Genomic DNA, 25,257 nt, shown 5'->3' on the forward strand with positions numbered 1-25,257 from the left:
AAATAATATTACCAATTAAAACACATTTGAGAGAGAGAGTTTTTGGTTAAGTTACAGTTTGACAAGTTTACAGTTTGACAAAAGGACAATGTTGTGTTGAGTGTACAAATATGTGTAAACACTTTGCAGTTTGAATGATGTCCTGTATAACCAAAATGACGGAGTATGTTTTCATGTTTCCTGTTCGATCGCGCCTCTCTCTCGCCCTGTCCCAAATGGCACACTCTGGTCTTGTGGTCCTCCTCAGAGTCATATTTTGGGACAGACTCGAGCATCACACCGTAAATAGGTAGAGAGGTTGCCCGTCAGTGTGAACTCCTCCCTTCCGTCGTCTGATTGGTCTGATTGCCTTTTCACAAGGACTTCTGGGTTGGCAAAGTGCGCAAAGCCTGCTGCAGTGCGGGCTTCGCTGAAGACCGCATCAAGGGGGCAAAGGAGGCGCTGATGAGCGCGCTGATGAGCACACTTCAAAGCGTAAAAATGACAGATGGGACACCCTATGGACTCGTGGACTAAACGAGCATGCGCAATTTAAGGCCACGAGATCGAAAGTCCACATGAGGTGCGCCATTTGGGACAGGGCCTCTCTCTCTCTCTCTCTTCTTCTTCTTCCTTTATTTCTTAACGCCATTCCAGCATGTACGGCTATATTCGTGGCGAGAACCAGGTAATCCATACACAAGTTTTATTCAGACAAGTTGATTTATACAAAAGTTGGGGGAGGGACAATTTGGTATCTCCAATTTGCCTAACTTGCGTGTTTTTGGCCTGTGGGAGGAAACCGGAGTAAACCCACGCTGACACAGAGAGAACATGCAAAAACTCCACACAGAAAGGCCACCTGCCCTAGCCGGGGCTCGAACCAAGAATCTTCTTGCTACCCTCTCTCTCGATATGGTGTGAACAATGTTTTCTTTAGCCTGCTGCATTTTGTAGGATTATATTCTGTTTTTCACGCTAATTTTTCGTTATTTTCATGCCAGAACACTAGCCTGCTATGTCAGTACATGTAAACTGGCCAAACATACCCATAATTCTTTGCGTTCTGATGACGTTGCCGCCCAGATTGTCACGTGTCTTAGCGATGTCTATTATCTATTATTTGGTCAGGCCAATCATATCCCATCCCTGGAGAGACATCAGCAAACATTACGACAAAGACAAAGAGCTTGTGGAAAACCAACCTACAGTTCAAGAACTGCAAGAAAGATTGCCAGATGAGGTAAAAGCATTTATTTTATTATAAAATGTTAAAATGTGACTAATACTGAATTTACCATAGTTTTTACCATGGGATGTAGTGTTTTTTTTAAATGTCTTAGATGCTCTAATTATATATTCATTTAATGTTTTGTGTGTATTCCTATTTTTACAACTAGTTCTAGAAAAAAAAAATTTTCCGGAAGTGTATTTACTGTTTCTCTTACTTTCAGATTAATGCCGAATTGCGCATCACGATCTTACCTTGAAAATTAAGATTTATGGCTTCTTTGGACAGACAGAGCTCTCATGTTGTAAGGAGCAAAGGTGGAGTCCTCCAAAACCTGCCTCTAATCTTTTTTGTATAGATTTAAAAATTTTCTTTGAATCTCTTAAAACAAATCTTAAAAATAAGAAAAAGAAGAAAACATCTCTTATACTGGGAAAAATCTTATCTAGTTTATGATGATCTGGTTCGTGTGGCTTTGTAATGGAAATGTTTTTTTTTATGTATTTATTTTTTTTTCTGTGTAAACTGTATGTTAATGTAGTAAGGTATGTTATGCGTCTCCCCCTGTTATGTATGTTATGTAATGTTGTATGTTTTCTTTTCTGTAATGTTTAGTCAACATGCAATAAAAAAAAGGTGGAGTCCTCAATGAAAAACTAAGGACACCATTAAAGTTATGGATCAGGTATTGGTTGCATGCGAACAAAATTGCTTGTGGCAATTAATTTAGTAGTATTTTGGTCTAATATAAACAATACATCTTGAACATTTTGTAGAGTCTGGATAGACATCAGAAGAGAAAGCCTGCTGATGGGCCTGATTCATGTACTTTGGTGAAGATGCAAGCTGTCTGATCAAAGAATACCAGGTAATGTAGACAATGCAAACTAATGAAATTTTCTCCAACCATGTTTGCCTTAAAGGGATAGTTCACCTTAAGATAAAAAATATGTCATCATGTACTCATCCTCATGTTGCTCTAAACGTGTATGAATTTCTTTTTTCTAATGAACACAAAAGAAGATATTTTGAGAAATGATGGTAAACACACAGCAGATAGTGACCGTTAACATCCATAGTAGGAATAATAAAATATGATGGAATTTAATGGGCACCGTCAACTGTTTGCTTACCATAATTTATCAAAATATTTTCTTCATCATTTATCACAATACTTCCAAAATATGTTTTACTACTATAGAAGTCAATAAACACTATATGCTGTGTGTTTACCATAACTTCTCAACATATCTTCTTTTGTGTTCATCAAAAAAAAGGATGAGGATGAGTAAATGATGACAGAATTTTCATTTTAAGGTGAACCATCCCTTTAAAGGAAAACACCACAGTTTTTCAATATTTTATTACGTTCTTACCTCAACTTAGACGAATTAATCCATCCCTATCTTTTTTTCAATATGTACACTTAATCTTTGTACAGTGTGTCGTAAATGTGTTAGCATTTAGCCTAGCCCCATTCATTCCTTAAGATCCAAACAGGGATAAATTTAGAAGGCACCAAACACTTCCATGTTTTCCCTATTTAAAGACTGTTACATGAGTAGTTACACGAGTGAGTATGGTGGCACGAAATAAAACGTGGTGATTTTCTAAGCGGATAAAAAGTGAGAACTATATTGTATGGCGGAAGAGCACTTAGTTTGCAGCACTTCGACCTCAGTCGCAGTAAAATCATTAGAACTCTCCCTCAAATTCACCACCAAAGTGATGGTGTTACTGCGTGCTGTTTGGATCCTAAGGAATGAATGGTGCTAAGCTAAACACTAACATATGCACGCTACAGCAATTAAAGTATTAGCCCACTTCTGAATTAAACATTCCTCAATTTACTTACGTCCATGTCATCTAAGGCCCTGTCCCAAATGGCGCACTTCATGTGGACTTTCGGTCTCGTGGCCTTAAATTGTGCGTTCTCGCTTAGTCTAGGAGTCCGTAGGATGTCCCATCTGTCATTTTTACGCTTTGAAGTGTGCTCATCAGCGCCTCCTTTGCCCCCTTGATGCGGTCTTCAGTGAAGCCCGCACTGCAGCAGGCTTCGCGGACTTTGCCAACCCAGAAGTCCTTGCGAAAGGGCAATCAGACCAATCAGACGACGGAAGGGAGGAGTTCACACTGACGGGCAACTTCTCTACCTATTTCCGGTGTGATGCTCGAGTCTGTCCCAAAATGCGACTCCGGTGCACCCACGTGGACTCACATCAAGGGTCCCTAAAGTCTGGACTACGTGATGTCATCAAAGTGTGGACTCTGAGGAGGACCACAAGTCCGGGGTGTGCCATTTGGGACAGGGCGTAAGATGTTCATGACTTTCTTTCTTCAGTAAATAAAAGAAATTAAGGATTTTGATGAAAACATTCCAGGATTATTCTCTATATATAGTGGACTTCAATTACACCCAAATGGCTGAAGTATTCTTCAGAGAATTTATGCTTTATGTCCTACGCCTTCCCTATTCTACTTACGGAACAAACGCAGCACCAGTTCTGTTTTTTCTGTAAGTAGAATAGGGAAGGTGTAGGACATACAGCGTAAGCTCTTTGAAGAATACAGAAAGCGGAAGCAATGCGAACATTTGTGTCTATAAAGCAAATACAGTTGTATTTTTTTAAAGGGCCGATCATTTCTTTGATAAGACACTTATTCCTCGTCTGTTATGAAGCTGCACTGAAACTGTCATTTTTACCTTCAGCCATTTGGGCATCATTGAAGTCCACTATAGGAGAATAATCCTGGAATGTTTTCATCAAAAACCTTCATTTATTTCTGACTGAAGAAAGTCATGAACATCTTAGATCAGTGGTTCTTTACGTTATTCCAGGAGGCCCACAGCCCTGCACATTTTGTATATCTCTTTTGTCTGACAGACTCCGTTCAGTTTTCATCGCTTAAAAGTAGTTCAAGTAATTCAAGTAATTGTGTTATTTACACACATCTTTTGTGTTCTGTGGAAGGAAGTCACATAGGCTAATATTTTGAAGAATGTTGTTTAGAGCCCCCCCCCCCCCCCCCCATTAGCCTGCATTGGTTTTGTGTCCATGCGATAAAAAATTAAAATTGTCATCACTTACTCTCCTCTTGTAATAAACCGTACACATTTTATTTTTATGCTGAACACAAATTAAGATATTTTAATGAAAGTTAGCAACAGACGTTTGGGCTCTACATGGACCTCCATAGTAGGAAAGCAAACAAAATTGTGTAATACATTTTCAGATGAAGGGGTGTTTTTTTTTCTTCCACAGTCCCTTAATTAGTCTCTGTTTTTAGGCTGACCAGAGGAAAGAAGCGGAGAGGGAATTCAAAAAGACCACCATGGATTTTTTTGTGATCCGTGAAAGTGATGCTCTTAATCATGCACTGGACATTTCCATTTTCATTGACGGTGTGGAGTAATAAATGAGTTGCCCTCTGTTGCATGTGCATGTTTGGACTCATTTGAACTGAACTTAAAATATCCTGATGGACTCAAATATACCTTTTAAGGCCTTTCAAAAAAATGTTCATGGACATAGACAGTAAGCAGATGAGCCGAAGGGTGCAGAACCTCTCTTCAAAACTGCAGGAGTAAATTTGTTTCCTTTGACCCAGCTACTGAAGGTACATTTTTTTGAGCCTTTTATACAACATTAACTGTAATACTGTTTACTAAACCTGATTTGTTTTATCTTGGTTAAGTTTTATGGTTTATCTATCAACCATAACTGATTCTTATTTTGAATTTACATTGTATCCAGTGTGTCTACAAATACTAAAAACTGTTATACAGTATGTGTTTTTATATCAATACTACACATTGTTTAAATGTTTTGACAAATTATCAAGATTATAATGTGTTTACATTGTTAGACAGTGTGTATTTGTACAAAAAATGTGTATTATGACAAAATAAATTGTCAAAAGTTTGATGCTTGAAGTCATTTATCTTTGAAAATTACAGTCTGAAAGTAAATAAATTTCTTTATATTAAATTAATATTTTAAATTGTATTTGGTTGGATATTTGGTTAGATGTAAAGTAAAATAATTAGGTTAATGCATTAAGACAAAGTATAATTTGACATTTCATTAAACTTAAAAAATATATTTAATTCAAAGATACTTTTTGCTTTGGCTAAGTAATGGATAGTTCATTCTTTTCAAAGTAAAAATTTTAGGTTGATAAAAAGTAAAGTAATTAGATTGATGCAAATGTTTACTTTGATCCAATGAAACACTTTTTTCAGTTAAATGTTTTAAAAACATTAATGTGTAAAAATAGCAGCCGAACACAAATATGTTTTAGCCACAAAATATTCTGGCTGCTAAAGATGATACACATAAATGACAATACGTATAGTAAAGTAGAAACAAAACTTTAAACTCAACGTGACTAAATTACCGTATACAACACAGTTAGCGCGCTTCAGAATCTAAACTGCGGCTTATAAATCCTTATCAATAACTTTGTATATTTCAGTTGTGCTTGTGAAGTTGCTCTTACATACACGTAACGTTACATACCAGAGTTATATGATAAAAAAAAGCTTTGTTGAGTGTTTGACCTTTCAAACGCAACTCGCCTAGATTATCGTATACAACACAGTAAGCGGGCATCAGAATCTAAATTGCGGCTGGTAAGTCTTTCTTTATCAATAACTTTGTATATTTCTATTGTTATATAACAGTCGTATTGTTAAGCGTTGTACCTTTATTAATCATTTAATGTTTTAAGTAAATTAAAACAGTCAAACATACGTGTTTTACAACAGGACATTTCAAACGATCTCTTCTAACAACGCAATAGTGAAACACAGTAACTTAAATAAAGTTAAATGTTTAACTTATTGTGTATACTGCTGTGTCATTTTTGTCAGATCCAATATTAGTGATGCTTTTAATCACAGTCTCTCTGCAAATCCAGCATCGACTTCTTTACAAATGAATCCGCGGTACACAAAGTAAACAAACACTTCCCACGCGAGCTGCAACTTCTTCAAAAACAAACTTTATCCACGCATTCCTAATGTTATGTTCTGAGCCTCCATTATCCAGCGTCTGTGTTCTTCCCATAGACGGTTTCTTCCACAACCGAAAATGCGTTTCCATGGTTACTCTATCATAACAGATCACTGCGTCAAAATAAAAGTCTCTCAGAAATTGTTTTATTTAAAAGTAGGGCCGGGCATAGATTAATCTAGATTAATCCCATACAAAATAAAAGTAATTTTTTGCATAATATATGAGTTTGTGATGTGTGTAAATATTATGTATATTTAAACACACACACACATACATATATATACATTTAAGAAATGTTTTATTTAAATATAATTTTTTTATTTAGATATAATTTAGAATATATAAAAATATAAATAAATATATATACACATGTAAATGTTTCTTAAATAATTACATGAATGTGTGTGTATTTATATATACATAAAAATTACACACAGCACAAACTCATATGTTATGCAAAAAATAACTTTTATTTTGTATGAGATTAATCTAGATTAATCTATGCCCAGCTCTATTTAAAAGTCATTTTGGTTACATTTGGCAATCTTTAAAGACAAGTTTTCTGATTGTTGAGACACACGTGTGTTACGCAAAGCTGTGGTTGGGGCTACAAAAGTGGTCGTTGTATTTGGCTTTGGGGAGGTGCTTCAATTCTATTTTGACGTCATATTTCTCCGAATTCCTCACTCAGTCGTAATAGACCATTTCAAAAGATGTAAACAATACTGGTCCAGAAGCACTTCCTGTTTCAGTTTGTGACTGTTTTTTTAATTTCACACATATATCATTATCTTGTGAATATATCATTAAATGCAAAAAGACGATAATATCTGTTTGTGTATCTTTAGTTGACTCCAGCAGTGAAAGCCAAAATCATTATTGGTATGTGTGAAGGTTTGCATCATCTTCACAGTAAAGACATCGTCCACCAAGACCTTAAACCTGATAACATCATGGTGAGCCAAACATACTGTAAATACTGCTTATACTATGGTCTGTCTGAATACTGTTATTTCAGTCATATATGACTTAAGTCCTATCAGCTTAAGATAAAAGAATTGCATGCTAAAATCACAAATAAACAACATCTTTCTGACCAACAATTTAACCTGACATCAACTGTACCCTAACTTTTGTCTCTGAAAATCTAATTGTGTTAAAACACATTTACTGTGTTCTGAGCACCTGGTGCTATGTGGACAAATAAGTAAGTGCCTTATTTGACTGTATTGAGCACCCCCCACAGAGAATCGTCAGTCTTTATCAAATGATGAATGGTTATTTTTAACTGGAAGGTGGGACTTCCGTCACCGGAGCGGCCATATTGAGTGTTGCATAAATGGGTGGTCATGAATAAAGCAACATCCCTATCTTCTTTCACCCAAATTCAGGTTGAACATCAAACCCATCGTGCTGTGATCATTGACTTGGGGCTGGCAAAGTTCTGCAAAGATGGACTCAGCTCTGCAATAAACTTGGGGAATGAAGCATACTCAGCTCCAGAGATCCTGCAGAGAAATGGGGTTCGTGACAAGCGATCAGATGTTTGGGCCATGGGTAAAATCATTGCTGAACTCTGTGCCAGGGTCAGGTTACCGACTCAATACCTGTGTGCCAGCAAAATTCAGGAAACTCTTAAAACAGATCAAGCATACTTTACACCAGTGTCCAAGATGGTGGAGACCAATCCAGATTACAGAGTTAATATGGATCAAATCCTCCCAGACATTAGGAAAGCTGCTTCAGCTTCGCAAATGGACAGCAAGCCAAGAGACTTCACTGTACCACAGAGAAATGAAATGAGAGGAAATGCTATGGATGCAGTCTTCCCAGACATTAGGGGATCTGTGTTTGCTTCACATATGGACATAAGAGATGGCACTGCAACACAGAGATATGTAATGATGGGAAATGCTATGGATGAAACCTTCCATAACATTGGAACATCTGCTTTAGCTCAACACATGGACATAAGAGATGAAATGCAGAGACATCAAATGATGTTAAATCAGAGCTTGGGTCTGCGAAGATCTATGTTAAATGTTCAGCATGAACCATTTCAACAGTGGGGAATGGGAAGGGGAGCAGACTTTGGCTCTGCTCTGTATGTTAGTAAATTTGATTTACTCAAAGGATATTGGCAAGTGCCTTTAACCACTCGTGCACAGGAGATTGCTTCATTTATTACTCCTTCTGGACTATATTCTTATTCAGTAATGAGTTTTGGTCTTAGAAATGCACCAGCTACTTTCCAACGCTTAATGAACCGTGTAACTTCTGGTTTGGATGGATGTGCTGTTTACTTAGATGATGTGGTTGTGTACAGTGATTCATGGGAACAACACATTGTACGTATTCGAGCACTTTTTGAGCGATTAGCTGAAGCTAAGCTCACAGTCAACTTGGCCAAGTGTGAGTTGGCTAAGGCGACTGTGACTTATTTGGGGAAAGTAGTTGAGCAGGGAAATGTCCGTCCTGTGCGAGCTAAGGTACTGGCAATAGATAATTTTCCGCCACCAAATACAAAACGAGAGCTTATGCGGTTTTTGGGAATGGTGGGCTATTACAGGAGTTTTTGTTCACATTTTTCTTCTGTGGTAGCCCCCCTGACCGATTTATTGAAGAGGAGTGTGAAATTTGAGTGGTCCTTGCAATTTAAACAAGCATTTGACAATGTCAAACTGTTGCTTAGTACGGCACCTGTTTTGGCTGCACCTCGGATTGGATACCCGTTCCAGATTCAGGTTGATGCCAGTCAAGTTGGGGCCGGAGCTGTCTTATTACAAACTGATGAACATGGAATAGAAAGACCAGTTTGTTATTTCTCGAGGAAGTTTAAGGCTCACCAGTTGCATTATTCTACTATTGAAAAGGAGGCATTGGCATTGATCTGGGCTTTGCAGTTTTTTGAAGTTTATTTGACAAGTGGCACTTTTCCGATTGTGGTGTTTTCAGACCACAATCCACTTACATTTTTGCATTCTTTGCAGAGCCCAAATCAGCGCCTTTTACGCTGGTCTCTTTTTCTGCAGCCTTATCCATTAGAGATTCGACACATAAGGGGTGTCAAGAATGTGTTGGCCGATGCCTTGTCTCGGGCTCCATGTGAGAATCTGGATTCCTGATTTAAAAACTTGTATGACTGTGACTGACTTGTTTTCGTAGGTGCCGAGAGTTGCCGTGATTCCAGTTACAAGTGAGGCCATTTTGAGAAAATCTGGTACATTGTAACCCTTATTTTTCTGATTAATATGTCCTTTACAAGGATCCTCTATCTTAAAGGGGGAGGTGTTATGGTGTAAGGGGGTGTGGTTTTTTTGTTTTCTCTTGTGATTTCTTCTAGGTGCTGGCGTAATGAACAACACCTGTTATAGATCGGGACGTACGAATAAAAGTGCCTCTGAGACATGGGTCGTGGCACATGGGAAGTGACATCATCCCATGCTGCCACTTGATCGCGCGTTGTTTGTGGATCTGTCGTCAGAAATTAGATTGATGTGCTAATTTTAAATGTTAACCCCTAGAATTATGTAATAAAAATATTCTTCATTATACGTTTTTGGTTTGGTCTTCGTCATTCTTGTTGCAGTTTTGAGCTGACCGTAACAGCAGTTAGAGGCGATGGCTTAATCAATCAGATGTCCCTTAATGTCAATGACCGGTGAAGTGAGTCATCAAAGCTTTAAAGAGGAAAAAGTAGCTATGAAATATGAAAAGGTTGAATCATCTGGCGGAACATCCTTTAGCTATAATAAAGTACACATGAGTAAACAATTTTCAGAGAAGTGGTGATTGTTATTATTATTAATATTATTTGTTATGTTGATGTCTTAAAAAAGATTTTTTACAAAGGTGTTTTTACTGTATAAGGTTTGGTGCATGTACACTATAATCCAACATTACTGTTTGTAAATCACTTTTAGTACACTATGAAAGTGTACTACTTTTTCACCTGGGTTATAAGACCTGTCAGATCGATTCCTACAGACAGTGAAGTTAAAAACTACAATTTCCATTTATCCATGTTATCCATTAACCAAGCTATACTGTTGTTGTTGTTGTCAGGGTCGGTTCTAGATATTTGGGGGCCCTAGGCAAAATTTATATTGGAGGACCCTCGCACCTAATTTTCAGAATAATGTGAGGAAATGTGAATTATTTCTTACAGTGTAGGAAAAAAACACTTAGCACTACAGTAAACAAACTCCAGTTTTGTTTGCTGCTTGAATTTGAATATTATTGACTATTTTGATAGTCAGCGCCCTTCTGTATGAAATGCTATCGTGCACTCACATTCAAAGCTTCGTTCTCGCATTACTTTGATGTCATCCGTCTGCGGTTCTTACAGCACCGCATGAAGTCGAACTCACCTTATAACTTTTGTCTATTGCTGCCAATGATTGGTGGATTTGCGCACATTGATTTAGCAGTTATGGAGGCCCTGCATCCAAGCCTGAGGCCCTAGGCATTTGCCTACTCTGCCTATAGCACCTGCCCTGGTTGTTGTTTGCCTAAATCTAGTAGCAAAAATTACATATTATTCCTTTAAAGCCCCCCCTAACCTAGAAAATGCACTTTTAAATGTGTTTCTACCAGTGTGTGTGCATAAACATCATGTCGATCATTTCTTCTTTTTGTAATCTTCTTTAAACCAAGAATTTTTGTCATACCAAACTAACAATTTAGTTTTATTTTAAGCAGTGTAAAACAAAATAAACCAGGTTTATATATCTCACTTAAGTCTATATACTGAATATTATTGTTATGCAATTCAAATGAAAAACCTTGGGCAATGCTGGGGCATGGGGGGCCCCGGTTCTTGGACTTTGCAAAGGGCCACCAAAATGGTAAACACGCCACTGAGCATCATAATAGCAAAATTAAAATTTTTGTTACCCTTTTTAGTTAAGATCTCTTAAAATAGAACTGGTTTAAAATGAAACAATGACTGTCTGTCTTTACATTTATCTTCACATTTACAGAAAAAGGCAAATAACATACAGTGCAATGCAAAGTATAAATTTTTTATTAGCATTTTTATCGGCATTTTATGATGCTAACACAATGCTCAACCACACGTTCCTTGAAAGTTCCCAAAGTTCCCAATAACGTTATGAATGTTTTTGCTTGTAATGATAAAAAAAACTTTACATTCTATTATTACAAACTGTTGTAAAACATTATTTCTTAATGCTCTGTTAAAATATTGCATATAAACATTCATAAAATATACTAAACATGTGTTTTAAACATTGTGAGTACATTTAAACATGACATTGTCTGAAAATAAAATGTAACATTCCTCCAACATTCGCACAACCAAGAAACATTCCTAAACAATTTAAAAACTGGACACTTTTATGTTGGCTTAACATTATTGGGACCTTTGGGAACGTTGTTAGAACTTAGAACTAGAACTTAGAACTAGAGGAGATATACTCTTTAGCCTTTACGTACAGTAAATACAGTAAATGTACTTACCAACTTACAGTTCTGAATGCACATCAAAATGAATTGTCGTAAGAAATAATACAGTAGCTTCAAAAAAATACCATACCTCTGGTATAAAATAATCCTGTGAGTCCTGTAAGCAAAAGAAAGATGGTCATAATTATTTTGAACCACAGTTTTTTTTACAGTACTGTTTGTTACAGCTGTTAGTTCATTAGGGAGACCTAACTAACCCATATATGCAGCACATACTGTATCTTATTGAGAAGTGTCTCACCTAATACAAGTTGTTTCACTCAAACTCTGTGAGGTGGTGAAGAAAGGGTGGATATTAGGCATGGGCCGATTACCGGTTTCAAGGTATACCGAGGTTTAAAACAGTCAAGGTTTCAAAACCACTAAAATGTTCTGTGATACCGTCTCCAAGGTATGAGCTGTGTTTATACAAAATTCATTAAATCATGAAGTCATGTGATTGATTTGATGTTTACATTTAATATATATTACGAAAATATTATATATGTTTTGAAAGCATATTATAATTTAAAGGCTTTATTGTACCTGGCATTTGAAAATAACACATTTTAGTGTTGCAATGGCAATACCGCAACACCGTGAAACCGTGGTATTTTTGCTAAAGGTTATCATACCGCCAGAATCTTATACCGGCCCATGCCTAGTGGATATTCTGTTGTCCTCTTCATCCTCACTTGTCTCTCATTCCAGTTCTTGCAGTGTATTTTGTTACATCCTCCTTCATTTATCCTCCCAAAGAATTTTAGACAGCAGAATAAATGCAGGGAAAAAGGACATATTTAACACATTTAATACATGATGCTAAACACTCATATTTTTCAGTAAATACTGTTTTGAAATGATAACCAGAGTAGATACTCTACTCGAATCACTGCACCATGGCCACAGGTCTGTGTGTTATGACAGTGAATATTTACTTTACAGCTACCTTGGCCTCAAAAGCAATTTAATACAAAACAAAAAAAACCTCATTTTATTTTATGCAAATTAGATTTCAGCCTTTATGTTTAAACATATTCACATTTAAAATATAATGTTTTTCCGATTGGCCACCACACACACATAACATACGCTCATACGTTGAAGTCGTTTGTAAAACTAAATGTAAAGGAAACTCTTATTATGTTCACATCGAACTTTCTAAAATGCTTAACGTAGTTTAACGAATTTGAAAGATAAAATTTAGTTATACACCTTATTAATAACGCATAATTTATGTAACAGGTAAAGCCAAGCGGATGAGAATATAAACACAACGTGGTAACTTTCACATTAATAGTTTTCCTCCCAGCAAAATATAATTTAGAGTACTTTTTTAAATATGCTTTTATATTAATAAATTATTCTCTCAGGTAAAGTTATATACTAAATCTGATCTTTTCATATCATTGACGTGTACATTAGGCTACGTTAAGCATTTCTTCATAATAGTTTTATAAAAGGAAAACACTAGCGTGTAATTTAACGCACCGCACGTGCTCGTAGGCGTGCATACACATAACGTTAGTATGATTTTTAATAAGGTTTATACTGACTTTGGTAAACTAATATTACCGTTATACGTTAAGCAACGCGTCCGTTTAACGGTTTTAAAATGTCCCGTTCGGGTAAACCCGTTTTTTTTCTTTTCTCTTTTTTTTCTCTTCTTTTTTAACTAAAAGCCCCTCTAGGGACAAGTGTTGTAAACTAGCTTCGGCTAAAAACACTATGATACATACATCAAATGACTGTTTACAGTGTATTTATGTCTCTTCTTTGTATCTGTCCCTACTAAAATAAACGTAAATAATAATAATAAACAACAACCGCGGGTCTGATAATAAATAACTTATATAGATTATTTTACCTTGCTGGTCTTTTTTCATTCTCTCCTCTCGTGTATCTTCAACTGAAAAGCGCCGCTGTCCCAGGGATAGTCTTGTTTGAAAACTTTTCAGTTTATGTGCACACCTGAAATCGGTCCTCTGAACACCTGTGCTGCTACATGGTTCCTTAGCTAAAATAAGTTAACGCCTGTGTGTATACAATTGTCAAAAATGATGATTTTTGAGAAAAATAAAATAAGGATTTGTGTGAATAAGGAAAATACCGCCAAAAGACTGTTAGAAAATATACAGTAGCATACAGCAATTTTCAAAAATACAGTAAATTACTGTATATGATGTCATAGAAAATTCCCAAAATGCAACGCGAATTACAGTTATGTACTGTATAAATAGTTTACAGTATTATACTGGGTGATATACAGTAAATAACTGTAAACATTACAGAAATGTCTAACAGTGAGTGTACTTTTTTACTGTTTCAGACGAACGTCTGTCTTTTTTTATACCGCATAATCATATTTTCGCACAGTCCTTCCCGTTCACTTTGAACATTTCTCGTTGTGAATGAATGTTGATTTGCGCTTAAATACCCGTGTCTGAACCATAACTTGTTGCGATGACAGATGCGCACAGGCTGAATCTAAAACTAGTCATTTGTTTCTGACTGCAACACTGCATGTTCATTGAAAATAGCAGTTAATTATAAAACGTGTATCTGTCTTCCGCATTCACCGGCTTCCCAGCAAGCAATTTTGGCTAAAACAAGGCAAAATTTAGGTTGTCAGTGAAAGTCTAATAGTCTAATAGCCCAAGAATAGACGATGCGTATGTTTACAACATGTAAAAGAAATTAAAGCAAACACCTTGAACACCTATGCTTACATGATGGAATACAGTAATTCTCCAAATTATTTTGAAGTGTGTTCCTATTGCACATAGCCAGACTATAGAGTCTCGGTTTTTGCTTGCTGTGTTAACATAATTTGACAAAACTTGAAGAAATGTACAAAATGCGTAGAATGATGATGTTTACATGCATGAAGCAAAGCACTGCGATCACAGCCAAAGAAGTCTGAATGTGAAATAGCTATTAATCACGTTTTTAAATTTTAGTTTTAAATGTATAATAAAGGTGCAAAAATCATAAACAAAAATCTGAAAATACATCAATATTTGTATTTTTGGGGTATGATGTTCTAAATACAAATTGAATTTAAATTTGGAAATGTAATATTGCATTTTAAAAATACAACAACCGTTTATATTTTATTTTTCATATCATGGTTTATAAAGGAAAAATGAAAGGACGCAAAAGTACACGGACCCATTCTCCAGACAGAGACAAAGACATGGACATCAAAACAGAAAATGAAGTAAGATGATGTATATTATGTTCATTATTTATCTTTGTGCAATTTTGATTTGATGAATTACATTATTGTCTATATCTTATTTGTTAAGTCTTTTATTAGGGTAATTTGTCTAATATTCATATAAGTTACAAAAGCACAAGTTTTGGCTTAAAAGTGATGCCATGTTTTAAAAATGTTCCAGGTACTTGATCTTGGATTGTTTGGAGTAAACGCTGGCAAATAATGAAGCAGGAAATGAAAATGCTTGACCAAAGCAATTTTTGTACTTGGTAAGTGCTTTATATAATTGTTAATTTAGAAATCCCTCTGGAACTCTGAAATCTGCAAACAAATCTTTTCCCATGTCTTGAATTGAATGTTAAAAATGATCAGTTCTTGGACTGGCAGTGCGTACTATGTCATTTTTGTCCTTACTCTTATGCATTTTATGTAAATGTATTTTCTAACTGTATTTTATGCTCTTATTCTGTAGGCTGTAAGAAAGAAGTCCTTTGTGTGCACACATGACTGGAGATTAAAGTTACTAAATGTTGCTTTTTTCTAGCTGGTGACATAACGTGGTATTATTTTCAAATGTATTTATCTAATACACATTTGCACATCTGTAAACATTAATTTTATATTGCATGTTTTTTTATATTTAACCAGTTGTTGTATATTGCTTTCTGTTATTACATCTGTTTTTTTATTGCCTGTTTATTGTTTAAAACAATTAAGTTAATGTTTCTCTGTTAGCTTTTATGTTACATTGGCTATTTCTTTGCTTTTATTTGATCATTCTACTGTTATTTGTTTATTTGGCAGAACATTTGACATTTCATTTATTTTGCTGTTATCTGAAATTATTCTTGTCAGCATCAATAAAACTCTATATTTGCTTTATATCTGTGTTTTTCAATTATACATTTTACAGTATATAAATATATTTTGGTCACTTTATGGCTATTTTCTGGGGCATCTGGATAAGTTGTGGGTGGGTTCTGGGGTAAATATGGTAATTTTGGTTATTTTCTGGGTTACATTTGGGGTTTCTGGAAAAGTTGTGGGTAAGTTTGGGGATAAATGTGGTAATTTGGGCTGTTTTCTGGTTGTTATCTGGAGATTCCGGGTGAGCTGTGGCTGATTTCTCGAGGTGTGAAAGTGTTGCGGCTAAGTTATGGTCTGCTTTCGGCTAGATTCTGGATTACTTAAGGCAAGCAGCTCTGGGACCAATCAAGGACTGTAAGCCGTGGCGGCATGTGTGCCAAAAGAACAGCCTGAACTCAGCCATTTCTGGCCCTGAAAAATTTTGCTATCTGGGCTGAAGGTGCTAAGGCAGTTCCATACAGGTGGGCATAGAGGCATTCTCCTTCTAACTTAAGTTAAAGTTAGAGGTTTCTCCAAAACACATTGAAAATAAGAGGATCCATCTATGTTTTAGGTTGAGGTTTCTCCATCTAACCTTAAAACGGGGAGGCAATTACTCCAGTAACATTTTCAAAAGAGGCAATTCTCCTAATCTATGCCCCCTTCAATATATTTATCTTAAACCCTGAAAATATAATAAAAGATTTGACAAGTCTTGGAATGAATAAAGAATAACAATTTATTTTGCCAGGCAGGTTACACTTAAATCAATAATTTGGTAATTCAAATCCATCACAAATATATCAAAACATTCACTTAAAGATCAGCATAGAAAAATGAACATTTCACAAAATACAAAGCATACCTGGCAATTAAAGACACACAAAGTGGTCTAGGAAGATTCTTGTTAAAGATTTCTTCCATGATGTTTTAATACACACACAAAGTGTGGGAGCTCCTGGTTACAGGATGCCTCCATAAGGTTTAAATACACACAGAGTGTTGGAGCTTCTGGGTACAGAATGGCTCCCAGAATGTTTTGCCAGGCCACCATTTATACACAGCTTGAGAAAACTACCAAAATCTAGTTTGACCTGTACCAAGTGATACTAAAGAACACCCGGTCAAAATCCAGTTTGACCTGTGCCAAGTGATACTAAAGAGCACCTGGTCAAACTAGCCAGGAATATCAAGGCAAAAACCCACCTCTACAAGAAATGCATCTTCTATCCAAAGTTCTAAAACCTTAATCCATCTTATCTTAGACTTATAGAAATGAGACCTTTTTACTCATCGCACCATGACCTTTAAAATAATACTAAACATTAATATTAAATTACAATCTTAGAACCACATAATATGTATACATTACATCATATATTTCAGCAGATACTCAGTGATGTGAGCCTTAAGGCTAACATTGCCAAAGCCTTTGTGATGAAGAGATTAGGAGAACAGAGACATGTCTGTAACCAGTTCAACCTGAGGGTCAAATTTGGGTTACCACCCTAGGTTTGATTGTTTTATAGTGTCTCTTCATAAATAAACTAAAGTTGATTATTTAAAGGGGACATATTATGAAAATCAGACTTTTTCCATGTTTAAGTGCTATAATTGTGTCCCCAGTGCTTCTATCAACCTTGAAAATGTTAAAAAGATCAACCCAATAACTTAGTTTTGGTAAACCATTTTCTGCAAGCATGTGAAAAATAGGTCATTGTAATTTGGCCCTTATTGTGATGTCAAATAAGGTAATACCGCCCCCTTTATCTGCACTATCCAACCACAGCACAACCATTTAGTATGGAGAGAAAGAGAGAGATAAAATATTTCACAGCACAATTGAGTTTCAATTGCAACAAACCACCATCATTGTGATCAGTGGTTGCACTTCATCCGCTCATTTGCATTTTAAATGACACACCCAAAACGGCACACTTTTGCTCAGACCTATTTTAGACTTAGTTTTCATCTTAAAAAAAATCTCATAATATGTCCCCTTTAACATCCAGTATTACATGCCAATGCCCGCAATTTTAATATTTATGAATAGAAATAATTACCCACAAATTTGTATGTTTGTAAAGCTGTAAATACGTAAATAATTTACGTATTAGTCCTGTCAAAACGTCGATATTGTACGTTTCAGTGTGTTTTAAAACTCACGTAACACACGCTGTTTCTGCATTTCTGATGTTAATCTGGAGTACCTATAGAGTAGTATTACATCCTTTATATCTCCGAAGAGTCTTTAGTTTAATCAGATTTATAAAAGAAAGATTAGCTTTACCGAATCTTTCCGATAACGTACGAAAAAATGAAGGAGGAGGAGTTATACCGCAGGAGGACAAGTACGAGTCATGCAACACACTATACAACACTGTTTTAACTTATGATTCACTACATGTTCAGATCATTTATATAATATGCACGCGACTATTTCCAACATAAGACAGAAGTCTTACTTACCGCGTGCAACTCGTGACCCGGTTGGGAAAATCCACCGCATCAAACACACACGGAAAACTCTGCTGCTACCCCGGATATGAAACTATATCCATCGTTTTCATAAGGCTGGATGTCTTCTCCTTACAGAAAACCCCTGAAACGTCAGTTGGACCTGTAATCGAAAAAAACTTTCCGAAACTTGTACAAACCATCCGGCACAGAAATACTCTGTAACACGTCCAACTGCTTTTTTGACACTTTGCCTACGTTTAGCATGAGGAAACAACTCTATAACTGTGTTAATAAGTCAGAATGCTTGAAATACCATTGAACCCCCCCCCCTTTAAACGAAAGTAAATGTACGTATTGTACAACCACACTGAAACTTAAAAATACACACGTATTCTCATGAGATCACGTTGATTTAAAAAAGAGACACATATAATCTTGAACATGTCATTAATAAAACAATACAATTCAATTTAAATAACAAATCAAAGTTAATGTGTTCTGTAGTCAATGTGTTTAAAAAACTGCTTTAAATGAGAGTTTTTAATGTTAAATTCTGGGCGCCGCTATTATATATAAAAATAAAAGTTACCCATGGACATAAATGACATTAACAGCTGATCACATTTTGTTTTAAAATCTTTAATAAGTTTGTAATAGTTGTGTTATAGTTTAGTTATAGTTTGTAACAGGGATGTGCACAGACAAGTGAAATAAAGGGCACTTCTCATAATTATGTATATTTTTTTCTTTTTTTTTAAACAAAAAGTATATATATTAACGCAATTCTGACTTCCTTTTTAAAAAAAAATATTTAAAAAGTTCATTAATTTTATATTCCTCAAACTCACGCAATTGTTTCATTTTCAAAAGATGTCTACAAAATAATCAGTTCACACAGACACCATGGTCTCCTTAGTAGTCTAGGTTTATAGAGCAGCAAAGGAAGCCATTACACAATGTGTGCATGCTTTGAAAACATTAAATTACACATTATTACAAATTTGTTAAAATGCTAAAAACAAAGTTGTGACTGCTGAGTAAGCGCTACATGCCAATAAATGCTATATCATATGCTAGCGTTTAGCTGATTAGTTGTTACTCAAAATGTATTTTTGTCTGATAAGGGCTCAAAATATAAGGTCTGTTTACTAATGTGAGCTTCTGGCATGAGCCTCAGAGCAGAGCTCAACATTATTATTCATATCCCTTTCAAATAGGGCAAAAATAGACTATTTCATTCAAATGACAAATTCTGGGGTTGTAAATAAACATGTAAAAACGTTTCTGGATAATTTTTGCACTTAATAAAGCAACATACCTTCTATGTAATTGTATAAGAACAATTTAACATATTATGACAACACATCCTATGGCACCTTTAATCTTAGGTTTCATATTTATTAGGGTTACACATGTCAGAAACATAGATTAGGCCTATTTTATTTGTATTTTATTTTTTACTTTTTTGTGATGTCAGTGAAAATTCAGACTGGGCAAGTAAAATACTGAACCATCAGATTTCTTCCCAATCTACTCCAGCACTCCAGTATAACACATTATACTTATTTAACAGCCATTACAAAAAAACGCAAACAAAAAAGCTTACTACTGCAGTAAGCAATTATTTTATTGTTTGTGCTTTATTATTTTATGAGCAGTCCGTTTAAACTACATACATATACGACTATACGGTTACAAGTTTGCAACTCTTCAGCTTAATATGGGATTGCCATGGAAAACAATGTCCCTGAATCGTTATGTGTAACAACGTGTCCCATATTTTGTGCATAAAACTGTTAATATAAGAATGCTTTCATCCTCAAACACTTACCGATAGCTGCCTGCATAATCATGCACATGATCGCGTCTCGTTCGGGCTGAGCTTTGGCGCTTGAAGAGCGAATGATGCAGCACGAGTGTAGACAAACCAATCATAAAGCGAAGTAAGTTAGAGAGGCGGGACTAAGGAAAGGTACAGCCAATCATATTAGCGATGTGAATTTTGGAGGCGGGACTCATCTGTTAACCGTTTGTGTGCCACGAATAGCGCTATTTTTCTTTATATAAGAGTTTAAATCTCATTTAAATGATTCATGAATAAATTCATGTTAAATTAAATAAGCAACAAGTAAAAAACACAGGACACAGACAGACATCAGTTGTTATATGAGTAAAGATCATATTATTTTTATTTATTTTTAAAGCACCCCAGAAAAAAAGGGCACTCTCCAGGAATAAAAAGGGCAGGTGCTCAAGCCCCCTTTGATGTCTATGTGTGCACGTGCCTGGTTTGTAATACCTGTGTAACTGGTATGGTTACATTTAATGTTAATTCATCTTCTTGTTTTTAGTTTTAGTTTTGGCTGCCTGGTGACATTCCTGTCACTCAGATAAAACAGATCTCTGCAGCTCAGATTTGCTTTCATAACATTTGAAGAGCTTAAAGATCAGACGAAGACATTGGTAGGTAAATAACAATTACAAACAACAATTGCAGAATAATTGCAAGTTAAAGACACTTAATTTTAGTACTTTATAACATGTTATAAAAACTATATTGTGTTTATTATTATAAGACAACATAGATTCAACGATTTTAATTATTTTTTATTTCACTTTTTTATCACAATCACTCTCTGTCTGATATATTTCCTTCATGGATTATAGGAGAACTTTGTTGAAAAACTTATTTGCACTATTTTGGCATTTTAGTTAATATTGCTGTAACCTAAAAAAAAAACACTTCTTTTATCTGCATCTGTCTACAGTATATTTTTCAATGCTCATTTGTTGTGTGTGTACTAACCATTTATTTGTTGGATTCATTATTATAATATTTTTTTCTTCATAATTTTCTGCTGACAGCTATTAGACATCTGTTCATCACAATATATCACTATGGAGTACTCTACAAAAACCCTGGCTCAGGGCTGCTTTGGGAAAATATATAAGGAGAAGTTTGGAGATGGATGGGCTGCTATAAAGAGAGTCCCTGAATTGCACATCAAGAAAGCTGATATGGACAGAGAATGCGAAGTATTTAAGTATGTATATATTTATAAAACTTATTTATCACTGTTATTTCATTTAAATGAGCTCAATGTATAACCATGACTCTCAATATTCAAACCCCAGTAATGCTCGGCATCCTAATGTGGTGAGGCTTCTTGGTGACCCTTGGGTTAAAGACTCTAAGTGGCACATTCCTATGGAATTCATCAGTGGAGAAGATCTTGAGACAACCATCTTTGAATCAGCAAACTCCAAAATACTGGTACTTGTGTTTTACAAAAACTTTAAGGGGTGGTGAATTTGTCGATTTTATTGTTTTATACTGTTGTCTGATGTCTACTTGTGGTTGTCTGATGTTTGCGTGGTTTTTACATTCAAAAACGTCAAAAGTAATTTTGTAACATGGAAGAAAAAGAGAACATCTGGAGAAAAGCTTTGTTTGAAGGGGCGGGCCGCATTGAAAACCTGGATATAAACGCCCACTGCTATGATTGGACAGCTTCATTCACCGTCATTACATGTGGGGAAATGTTTTAAACATTAATGTGTAAAAATAACAGCCGAACACAAATATGTTTTAGCCACAAAAGATTCTGGCTGCTAAAGATGATACACATAAATGACAATACGTATAGTAAAGTAGAAACAAAACTTTAAACTCAACGTGACTAATACAGTTAGTGGGCATCAGAATCTAAACTTTGGCTGATAAATCCTTATCAATAACTTTGTATATTTCAGTTGTGCTTGTGAAGTTGCTCTTACATACACGTAACGTTACATACCACAGTTATATGATAAAAAAGCTTTGTTGAGTGTTTGACCTTTCAAACGCAACTAGCCTAAATTACCGTATACAACACAGTAAGCTGGCATCAGAATATAAATTGTGGCTGGTAAGTCTTTCTTTATCACTACCTTTGTATATTTCTATTGTTATATTACAGTCGTATTGTTAAGCGTTGTACCTTTATTAATCGTTTAATGTTTTAAGTAAATTAAAACAGTCTAACATACGTTTTTACAACAGGACATTTCAAACGATCTCTTCTAACAAAGCAAGAGTGAAACGCAGAAATATGCAAAGGAATGACTTATCCTCCGCAATTTAGATTATGATGCCCGCTTACTGTGTTGTATACGGTAATTTAGGCAAGTTGCGTTTGAACGGTCAAACACTCAACAAAGCTTTTTTTATCATATAACTGTGGTATGTAACGTTACGTGTATCTAAGAGCAACTTCACAAGCACAATAGAAATATACAAAGTTATTGATAGAGCTTATCAGCCGCAGTTTATAATCTGATGCGCGCTTACTGTGTTGTATACGGTACTTTAGTCACGTCAAGTTTAAAGTTTTGTTTCTACTTTACTATACGGATTGTCATTTATGTGTATCATCTTTAGCACCCAGAATCTTTTGTGGCTCAAACATATTTGTGTTCGGCTGCTATTTTCACACATTAATGTTTTTAAAACATTTCCCCACGTGTAATGACGGTGAATGAAGCTGTCCAACCATAGCAGTGGGTGTTTACGTCCAGGTCTTCAATGCGGCCCGCCCCTTCAAACGAACCATTTCTCCAGAGAGCCACTAATCCATGTTACAAAATAGGCTATTACTTATTGTTTTTGAATGTAAAAACCACGCGAACATCATAAGTAGACCTCAGACAACAGTATAAAACAATAAAATCGACAAATTCACCGCCCCTTTAACTATTCCTTTAAATCAAAATTGAGACAAAAATATTATTTATTTTCTGCAAACATTAATGCAAAAATTCAGCTGAAATAAAATAAGCATTCTTGACTTGTGCTTATTTTATGCATTTGTAGAGATTAAATGCAACAAGATGATAATAATTGTTTGTGTATCTTTAGTTGACTCCAGCAGTGAAAGCCACAATCATTATTGGTATGTGTGAAGGTTTGCATCATCTTCACAGTAAAGACATCGTCCACCAAGACCTTAAACCTGATAACATCATGGTGAGCCAAACATACTGTAAATACTGCTTATACTATGGTCTGTCTGAATATTGTTATTTCAGTCATATATGATTTAAGTCCTATCTGCTTAAGATAAAAAAATTGCATGCTAAAATCACAAATAAACAACATCTTTCTGACCAACAATTTGAATGGTTGATCATCTAATGATGAATGGTTATTTTAACTGAAATGTGGGACTTCTGTCACCAGAGCGGCCATATTGAGTGTTGCATAAATGGGTGGTCATGAATAAAGCAATATCCCTATCTTCTTTCACCCAAATTCAGGTTGAGGATGAAACCCATCGTGCTGTGATCATTGACTTGGGGCCTGCAAAGTTCTGCAAAGATGGACTCAGCTCTGCAATAAACTTGGGGAATGAAGCATACTCAGCTCCAGAGATCCTGCAGAGAAATGGGGTTCGTGACAAGCGATCAGATGTTTGGGCCATGGGTAAAATCATTGCTGAACTCTGTGCCAGGGTCAGGTTACCGACTCAATATCTGTGTGCCAGCAAAATTCAGGAAACTCTTAAAACAGATCAAGCATACTGTACACCAGTGTCCAAGATGGTGGAGACCAATCCAGATTACAGAGTTAATATGGATCAAATCCTCCCAGACATTAGGAAAGCTGCTTCAGCTTTGCTAATGGACAGCAAGCCAAGAGACTTCACTGTACCACAGAGAAATGAAATGAGAGGAAATGCTATGGATGCAGTCTTCCCAGACATTAGGCGATCTGTGTTTGCTTCACATATGGACATAAGAGATGGCACTGCAACACAGAGATATGCAATGATGGGAAATGCTATGGATGAAACCTTCCATAACATGAGAACATCTGCTTTAGCTCAACACATGGACATAAGAGATGAAATGCAGAGACATCAAATGATGTTAAATCAGAGTTTGGGTCTGCGAAGATCTCCTATGTTAAATGTTCAGCATGAACCATTTCAACAGTGGGGAATGGGAAGGGCAGCAGACTTCGCAGTTAGAGGCGATGGCGTAATCAATCAGATGTCCCACATGTCAATGACCGGTGAAGTGAGTCATCAAAGCTTTAAAGAGGAAAAAGTAGCTATGAAATATGAAAAGGTTCAATCATCTGGAGGAACATCCTTTAGCTATAATAAAGTACACACGAGTAAACAATTTTCAGAGAAGTGGTGATTGTTGTCTTAAAAAAGATTTATTTACAAAGGTGTATTTACTGTATAAGGTTTGGTGCACGTGTTTGACTCACTACCATATATGTTTTTGTTGTTATTTGAATGTCTCGAAGTGTATAAGGTTTGGTGCATGCACTGTACACTATTTAACTAAACTGTAAAACACATCTTCATATGGATTGTAGGCAAAAAATTAAAGATTTATGGTAACACACAGCGCTTCTGTCTTCATTATTATACTCCATGTAAATACAATATGTTTTTATTATATTACATATAACAAATAAACATTACAAATCATATTGAGAATAATAGAACCAACAACCATGGAATCTGCTAGTTTCTCTATCTTATATGTAAAAACTGCTAGTACAGTGTTATGTTCACATGTTTACATTCTCCCAAATGTTTCCAACGTTTAAATTCAGAGAATTTGGATTTTAAAAGCATTCCGCCCTTCTTTATAAGGTCGCTGATCAATTGTGTCATGTCCGGGTTAAACTTGGTTTCTGCTTTTGCTGCCGTGGAAACCATAGGTGTGTTTCACTTGTGGCACTCTGCAGACCGATAAAACTTATGACGTTAAAGTTTTGCAGGAATGATTTAAAAGCAGTACCCCTCATACGCCTTCAATTTATGGTGTCTTAAAATAGCACAGTGAAGTACACTTGTTCTTAAGATTATCTCAAGAAGTACTAAAGATGAATTTTTAGTATATTAAGTACAAAATTAGTGTGCGAAAATAAAGCACTTTTAGTACACTATGAAAGTGTAGGCTACTACTTTTTCACCTGGGTTATAAGACCTGTCAGATCGATTCCTACTGACAATGAAGTTAAAAACTACAACTCCCAT

The 25,257-nt window shown here is 35.6% G+C and overlaps 1 protein-coding gene and 1 long non-coding RNA gene across 2 annotated transcripts; both read left to right on the plus strand.

The window, feature by feature from the left end:
• The first annotated feature begins 14,780 nt into the window (after positions 1-14,780).
• On the plus strand, positions 14,781-15,712 carry LOC135717727 (uncharacterized). Its single transcript, XR_010520355.2, has 3 exons — positions 14,781-14,914; positions 15,096-15,183; positions 15,387-15,712. It is a non-coding gene; the product is annotated as an uncharacterized lncRNA (long non-coding RNA).
• Positions 15,713-20,570: 4,858 nt separating this feature from the next.
• On the plus strand, positions 20,571-24,779 carry LOC135789184 (uncharacterized). Its single transcript, XM_065298877.1, has 5 exons — positions 20,571-20,683; positions 21,086-21,264; positions 21,356-21,494; positions 23,118-23,225; positions 23,516-24,779. Exons 2-5 carry the CDS (start codon positions 21,119-21,121, stop codon positions 24,401-24,403), a joined length of 1,281 nt encoding a protein of 426 aa, XP_065154949.1. The 5' UTR covers positions 20,571-20,683; positions 21,086-21,118; the 3' UTR covers positions 24,404-24,779.
• The last annotated feature ends 478 nt before the right edge of the window (positions 24,780-25,257 follow it).

Source organism: Paramisgurnus dabryanus, chromosome 13 (assembly GCF_030506205.2).
Source record: "Paramisgurnus dabryanus chromosome 13, PD_genome_1.1, whole genome shotgun sequence".
In the NCBI taxonomy this organism is placed as follows: domain Eukaryota; kingdom Metazoa; phylum Chordata; class Actinopteri; order Cypriniformes; family Cobitidae; genus Paramisgurnus; species Paramisgurnus dabryanus.